This window comes from Protobothrops mucrosquamatus, unplaced genomic scaffold (assembly GCF_001527695.2).
Source record: "Protobothrops mucrosquamatus isolate PMUCROS unplaced genomic scaffold, P.Mucros_1.0 scaffold1195, whole genome shotgun sequence".
In the NCBI taxonomy this organism is placed as follows: Eukaryota; Metazoa; Chordata; class Lepidosauria; order Squamata; family Viperidae; genus Protobothrops; species Protobothrops mucrosquamatus.
Window position 1 is genome coordinate 56,180 of NW_015387407.1, and position 8,195 is coordinate 64,374.

Sequence of the window (8,195 nt, forward strand, 5' to 3'; positions counted from 1 at the left end):
GTTACTCCTGCTGCTAAAGCAGCCCTGAGCTGTTATATACATCTTCAGAGCATCAACCACTGAGACTGGTTAAGTTCGTGCCTGAAAGTCCTGCTTCAACAAGAAGAGCCTGCCACCCATTAATGTTGCGTGAGCTCCGGTTGTAAGACATCTCATCGATCTCTAAAGAACATTGCTGCAAGGCTGGACAAGGGGGGAACGTGGCTGGGAGGGCTTGGGCATTGGCGGCCTCTGAGGAGGTAGCGCTACAATCACATGAAATATATTCCAGTAATTACTGGACCCAATGGAATATTAGCAATATCCATTCTTGGCACTCAGAAACAAAGCTGAATATGACAATGTATTAATATAAAAATTCAACATAATAAGCCTGTGGTCTGATAGGCTATAAGGTGAAAGGTAAATAAAAATTTAATCAGAATCAGAATTTAATCAGAATATCACCAGGTACTGTGGCAGAGAAAATTGTTGCATATTTAAAAAATACCCTTCAAATTGTCCTAGTTCATTTGATCAGATTTCTGACTAATGCATTATAAAATTTGTGAGATTTAGATGTGATACCTGTTTTTTGTCAAGCAAATGCATAAATAATTAGTCATTTATATTACATAAACTATTACTTCTAAATGTTAACTTTTAAAAATTATTTTTATTTATTTATTTATTCCATTTTAGATTACTTATTTATTTTAAACCTGGAAAAATGTTACACGAGCATTTTAATCTCAGATCAATTCTATCAAGAATGTCATTTGTCAAATTATAGTTTTGCCTTGCTGGATTATTCTTCTTTCAGCTTTGTCCTTTGACAGCCCATATTTAGAATTGGACAGTAACTACTAAGTATACAAATTTTATGTGATAATCTATCTGTAACATTAATATTTATTCTTCAACTTAACAAAATAGTGTAACAATGATAGGAATCTATGTATCCAAGTCTAAATTACAGAAATAAACATTTCTTAGCAGACAGAAAAATAGAGTATCACCAAGAACAGTTAGATTAAAAACCTTTGTAACAAGCTTCAAAGATAAAATTTCTGTCTTACGATATGATCTTTGGAAAATGTATATGCAATATCTGCTGGTTCAGCTATTGGTTAATTATGAATTATTTTAGAAATGTTTCTTAATCCCCACCATTAGCTTCACTCTATATCAAGAACATGCCATTTTTCAACCAACTCCAACTTCAGTGAGAAGATATTAAACTGCTCTTACCTCAGAAAACCTTCGTATATCCTGGGTCAAAGTTCCTACTCTTTTCCATTTATAATGCTTGAGCAACTTTAAAATTGCTGGGTTCACAGCATTATCGGATGGCACTGTCCGGAAGAAATAAGGATATTTTTTCTTATCTGCTAACTCTGGTGTTGTTGCTGCAAATGAGAGCTGTAAGATAAAACAAATGTTGTACTTGTTAAAAAAAAATCAGTATTATCTATTAATCTAAAATTTGCTGAGATGACTGTGTTCTATTAAATTACAAAATAAATGGTAACGATGGGATACTAAAATGAATGCACATTGCTAAAAATAATTTCATAATCAGAAAAACCGTTGATTGACAACTGGTAATTGTTAGCAGTCTACAGACCAATCTGCATTAATGGATTGACCAGATCAATTGTACTAGTGAGGATGCTTTCAAAAGTGCCCTATTAGAGAATCTACACGTCATAGTCATACAGTCCTACCAGACATATAGGGCTGTTATCTAAATAGGTAACAATCAATTTCCACAATAATTAATAATGGTTACCAATCAGTCACAGGACAGCAAGACTGCCAATACAGCCATGCAATCATGTGCCTATGTATACACACACAATATGTAGAGGAGACCCAGGAGGCTTAGGACTCATCATACCTTTAGGAAAAGCCCACAAAGATCCAAATAACAACTAGTTTGCATGATGTGGACTGGGCCAGCTAAATATATAACCAAGGAAATTAAGATGGCAGAACTTACAAAAAAACAATAAATGTGTATTAGTCTGACCAGTGCTTTTTTTGTAAAAAAAAAAAAAAAATGGTGCCGGAACTCATACACGTCATACAACCTGCCTACAAGGTTCCATCCAAAAAAGGTGCCGGAACTCTGTTCTGGGCGTTCTATGAGAAAAAAAGCCCTGGGTCTGACACCAAGAAGGCAAATACTGAAAAACATGTGAAGAACATTTCAGTCCTCTAGCTATTCTTGGAGAAATGTTTATGCCCCAGAATAAAATATCTCGATTACAATATAATGTATTTAGCATTAAAATCTAAATCAACATAATACACATGTATTCCATTGCAAGAGTTAATTTAACAGAAGGTGGCAGTATCTAACCCATCTTGACTGAAAAATCTCTAAGCAGGTTTGGATTGTAATTGATATGAGATCACCAGGAAATCCCACAGCTGTAGGAAAAACCAGTAAATAAAAAAAAAACCATCCTGAAAACAGGCAGGGATAAACAGCTACTATTTTGGTGCCAAAAAAATTATATGGATATATATAACCATAAAATCAACTCAAAATAGTTTTCCTCCTTTACATCAGCTTACTAATACTAGGTTGTTTGAGATATTGCTATTGCTTTATAAATTATTTTTATTTTGTGTACAGCTGTCAGAACTCCATGTTCTATGTGCATGGGATTTCTTATTCTTTTCGGGTTCTGCCATTCTCCTGGGGGGAAGGGGAAGCTTGAGGTGCCAATGTGTATTTGCTTTGCTCTGCCTCTTGCTCCATCTTCTTTGATGTGTCTCTAACGGGGTGAGAATGGAATGTACCTCCGGCCATATGCCTTATCTCCAAGCGCGGAAGAATGGTGCAGACACCTAACAGCCTTGGAAGCGGCGCCTTATCATTCTGTTCCCATGGCGTTTTCATACCTGTGGATTGGCCTGTTTGAGCCGTCGGGATGAACAGTTAGGGTGGGGTTACTATGGACACTTTTAATTACTTGATTCGCACGGGAAACTCTCAGATCCTGCCTTCTATTCCTCCCGATAAAAGTTCCTTTTGAAATGATGCCGTTTCAAGAGTCCCGCTTTCTTGGGAGAACTGATTGAGGCGGGTCTTTACAACAACGTAATCTTAATTAAAATGTCACTGTTTATATTTCTTCCATTTCATTTTGCATTTCTTCCATTACATTTTCCTATACGAAAATATTCATGCAATCAGCCATCATATGATATGAAGTCCACCCTAGCTGAAATCCTGACTTTGTTTGTTTTAAGGATGTCCACATGTGTAGAAAAGAGGATGCTGATTTTCACTCATCCCTTTTCTCCTAAATCTAATCCTTGAACCTACTCTGGAGAGTTAGAGAATCATCTAGAACCACTCAATGGTTATAGATAGGGAATCAATCAAAATTGTTTCTCCATCAGTTGGATTTCAATCAGGTCCATAAACAGATAAATTTATTCTATTTGCAGAAAGATATTCAGCTAGTATGCATGTATTGCTGCCAACTCAGAATAATATTTTATGAGTCCAGTGAAGTGAGCTCACGTTTTATCATATGCCACTGCTTCTGCTATATGTAACGTAGATGATAATCTCAATTAATTTCATATTAATGTTTTGCAAAATACATTTTGACACTACTGAGAATAAAATTCTGCAGAAACTATTGGGCATTTTCTATAAGGACATTTATCTCAGTCCTGGAAAAGATAATAGGGCCTGAATCTGAATCATTTTTAATGCCAAGCTTATGCCCTACTGTACCATGACAATACTATGATGTTATTGAATAAAATTTCTTCTCCTCAGTGAGTTTTTTTCTCCCGTTCCTAGATATTTCCTTCAATTCCCAAAGCCTATCCAGAAAATTATGATACTACCATGGATACTATGAAAATTTCACATACCCACTGATTGCACTGTTAATTCAAGAGAAGGATTAGGGGTGACATGATAGCAGTGTTACAATATTTCAGGGGCTGCCCCAAAGAAGAGCGAGTCAAGCTATTCTCCAAAGCACCTGAAGGCAGGACAAGAAGCAATGGATAGAAATTAACCAAAGAGAGAAGCAACCTAGAACTAAGGAGAAATTTCCTGACAGTTAGAACAATTAATCAGTGGAACAACCTGTCTCCAGAAGCTGTGAATGCTCCAACACTGGACGTTTTTAAGAAGAGACTGGACAGCCATTTGTCTGAAATGGTATAGGATTTCCTGTCTGAGCAGGGGGTTCAACTAGATGACCTCCAAGATCCCTTCCAACTTTATTATTGTTGTTGTTATTATTATTATTATCCATTTTCTTAATCCTAGAAGTCTCTTTTGAGCCATTCTGACTAAGTATCATTTCACAGTCTAAGAAGCAGAGGAAGTGACAGGAGGAAACAAAGCTATGCAAACCAATCACCCAAACCTATTCCCACCACCAAATGGGAAAAAATTGTGACTTCATTCATTCACTTAAGTCCTTCAGCCAAGACATAACATGATGAATGTACAAACTATCAATGGATTTTTTTTTACTTCAGCGATCTTTACCAAATTCTAAAGTACTTGATTCGGTAGTTATTTATTTTACACTAAGCTCACATCCCAAATTTATTTTGGAGAAGTCAAGGCAGCATATAAAATCCATACATTTAAATATTTCTTCCTTAATCTGTTCTTTAAATTCACACTAATTCTTTATACTTTAAATTCCACTGCTGACATCGTAACACTAATTAAAGCCTCTTATGAATACACCATCAATGTTACAATACTGTTTTTTTTACACATGAGATAAATAGAAATGGATAATTATTTAAGATGAATAAGTTATCTTTATTTATTTAAGATTAAATGTCCTTAATAACCTATGAACTAATATTTTAATGAAGTTATATCCTTAACAAACTTAATGATCTTAAGCAAAGCATACAGGTAGTCCTTGACTCACGACCATAATTGAGCTCAAAATTTCTGTTGTTAAGTGAGACATTTGTTAAGTCAGTTTTGCCACATTTTACAACCTTTCTTGCCTCAATTGTTAAGTGAATCACTGCAGATGATAAGTGGTTGTTAAGTGAATCTGGCTTCCGCACTGACTTTGGTTTTCGGAAGGTTGCAAAATGTGATCACGTGATCTTGGGACACAGTAACGGTTATAAATATGAACCAATTGCCAAGCATCTGAATTTTGGACTCGTGACCATAGTATTCTGCGAAGTTCATAACTGTGAAAGACTGTCATAAGTCACTTTTTTCAATGCCGTTGTAACTTTGAACAGTCACTAAACAAACCATTGTAAATTGAGGACTACCGGTATATGCTAATTTTCTTTCACTCTAGTTAGCTGTTTTTAGTTTCATAAAAGAAAATACTTAAAAGTTCTCTGGAGTGAATTCAGAGGGAGAACTTTAAGTATTTTCTTTTCTTTTGGAAGGATATCAGATTGAACACAGCTCCATTCTTATTCAAATTGACCTTTGATATTTTGAGTCCTATTTTCTTCCTCAAACTTACTACAGCATTCTGTGAAACTTTCATCAGGACATGAAAAAAAATAAAATGTTACAGTTGTCTTTCCTGGAGACCTTCTGGTTCTTGCTGCCAAAAGCTATCGTGAAACTGCTTCTAAACTCCTATCAAGAGTCCTTGCAGCTATTATCTTGCTTCTTCCTAGAATCTTCTTAGCACACTTTCTACTCACAATAAGACCACACATTTCCAACTAATCCAATTTGAATATTTATTCTCAGTTAAGACTATTTACCCAATCATCTGGCAGTTCAATAACCTATCAATATAAGCCAGAGACAACAGACAGTTGTAAATGACCTTTCAAATGTTTTATTTTTTGACCTTTAAAATATAAGCTTAATAGTTTAACTGAAACCCATTAAGGTACAGTATTACAGTTCTTTTGGGAATAAAAGTAACTAGTGTACTTTAAGCAATTGGCAAGCTGAATGTCTATGGAGATTCTCAATCATCCAGGGCACTGTTGTCCTAAAATGTGTTTTTTTTTTCCAAAAGGCAACTGGACTTTCTTGGGGTATTTTTCCTTTGAAAAATATTTCACTTCCCATCTAAGAAGCTTCTTCAGTTCAGAACTTCAAGTCTTGCAATCCCTGTTTCCCTCCCCCATCCATAGCAAACACATATCTACCTGCTGGCAAGGGAAAGGAAGAGAAGAGAAGGGAAAGGAAGGAAAGGAGAAACGAGGAGGAAAGACACCCCCCGTGCACCCTTCCCAGCCCATGCAGGAAAGGAACCCTCATGTGCACCATCAACCTGTGTCACCCACCTCACAAGCCCTCCCCCTCCACATATCCTACTTGACCCATGCCACCCCCTGCATGCCTTCCCCAACCCATGCAGGACCTCTTCCCCCTTCCATACCCTTTTCTCAACCTGTGCCCATTTCAGTTTTTGTTCTAAACTAAAACAAGGACACAAAACTACAAATGAAACAATATTAACTTCCACCTTAAGTGCAGAAATAAAAAGAGATCAGGATTTTTTTTATGAATTACTATAAATGCAAAAAATAATATATACTAGCATTCAAGAATTAAAGTGACTATTTTTTCTGTTTATTTTTCTGTTAATAAAAGCAACACAATTTTTAAAGAATTAATTTGACAGCAAGATATTCAAGATATTGGAAATAACCAATTATCAGTTAGACAAATAGGACAGCAATTGAGGGAATGTCAAATTATCAAATATATGAACTATATTTTTCTGAGAGAAATCAAAGAATAACAAAAAATAAAAATAGTTTAAAATATCAATTTTAATACAAGAAAAAATAACCTCACATTTATATATGGGTATGGGATATATTTTGTCATGATACTTGCTTATAATGGAATCAATAGCTGAGATTAAACTATACTTGTTTCAAGTATTATAGCATATTATTAATATTATAGTGTACATGTAAACATTTTTGTCACTGTTATTTTATTTCAGAAATACTTTTGTTTTATAAACAAATAAGTAAAGCTTTATATGATTCTGTTTTTTCTGAAAGAAACATAAAATAAAAAATGTTTAATGTTCTCAGGCATTCCTTAAAAATAAATTTGTGTTTAGTTTTAGGGCAACCAAACTGAATTACTAAATATTCAAGTTTTTAATAAAGCTCATTATTTGGTTAAAGTTTATAATGGTCATAGACATTGATGTGCTGCAAAATTGTTTTTAATATTTCATCAATAATCAAATGTGTAACTTTGTGAAAAAAGCAGTTTGATTAACCACTGCTAATCATTTATTAATATGACAACAATTTAAGAACTTAATCAAGGAGGCTTTTAAAATTAATCTGTTTTACTGAAAACCAAAGATATACATTTTTGTTCAGATTATTACGTAAGATTTTAATTCATATTTAGGATGAAAATATCCAACTATATGTATTACGCTTTAACCTTTTGTGTTAGCAATTTTCTGATCAAATATATTCATAGCAGTTAAAAAGCTACGGAAAAACAGGCTCCAAGAAAGAGAAAGAGAAATACATTTAAATTGCCAGTTTATTTTTCACATCTTCTCATCTCACTCATATTAATGGTTTTATACTAGAGGCATGTCTGTTAAAGAACTATTAGCTAACTAGCTCATGGTTTTCACCCTAATTCTCGCAATGTAGTTTCTGCCCTGGCAATGAAGCTTTTTTCATCACTGAATAATATTATCATGTCATGTCATTCTGTGATATCTGGGCTGGCCCATCAGTTAGATTAAAACAAGAAACAAAGCAAAAGCCAGGAAATTGTTCAAAGAACCTACAAAGAACTGACAGTCTGTCAAGAGTTACTGAGAACAAATTGAGAAGATGTTAAACTGACCGGGGGCGGGGGGAGTAGGAACTTCTGCTAAGCCTGAGACATGTTACACCTGCCAAACCTAACATATATTTCAGATAATTATTAAAATTATATATGGATGTGGGTCAGAGAAAAAAGTAAAAAAGTAAGAGGAAAGGAACATTTAAAATAGGAATAACACTGTTGATATAACTCTAGAGTTATATTATCTTTATGGAGCAACAGGCACGGTTGGAATGTTGAGTATATTGTATGACCATTGTTCTAAAATGGCTAATATGGGATTGGATTATTCATAAAATGGCTACTATGTTAAGCACAGTCAGAACAAATGCATGCACATACCAGAATGCAAATTAGTAACAATGTTTCCTGCACCCTTCCTATGTTTTCTCTAGAG

General features: G+C 34.5%; 1 protein-coding gene across 1 annotated transcript in view; it reads right to left on the bottom strand.

The window, feature by feature from the left end:
• Positions 1-8,195, bottom strand: part of LOC107291829 (gamma-aminobutyric acid type B receptor subunit 2) — a gene marked incomplete at its 3' end in the record, with an annotated part of 105,308 nt that overhangs the window by 28,509 nt on the left and 68,604 nt on the right. The window contains exon 3 of the mRNA XM_015820862.2: positions 1,231-1,401. Within this exon, the coding sequence (XP_015676348.2) occupies positions 1,231-1,401 (171 nt within the window). The remainder of the gene's footprint in view (positions 1-1,230; positions 1,402-8,195) is intronic.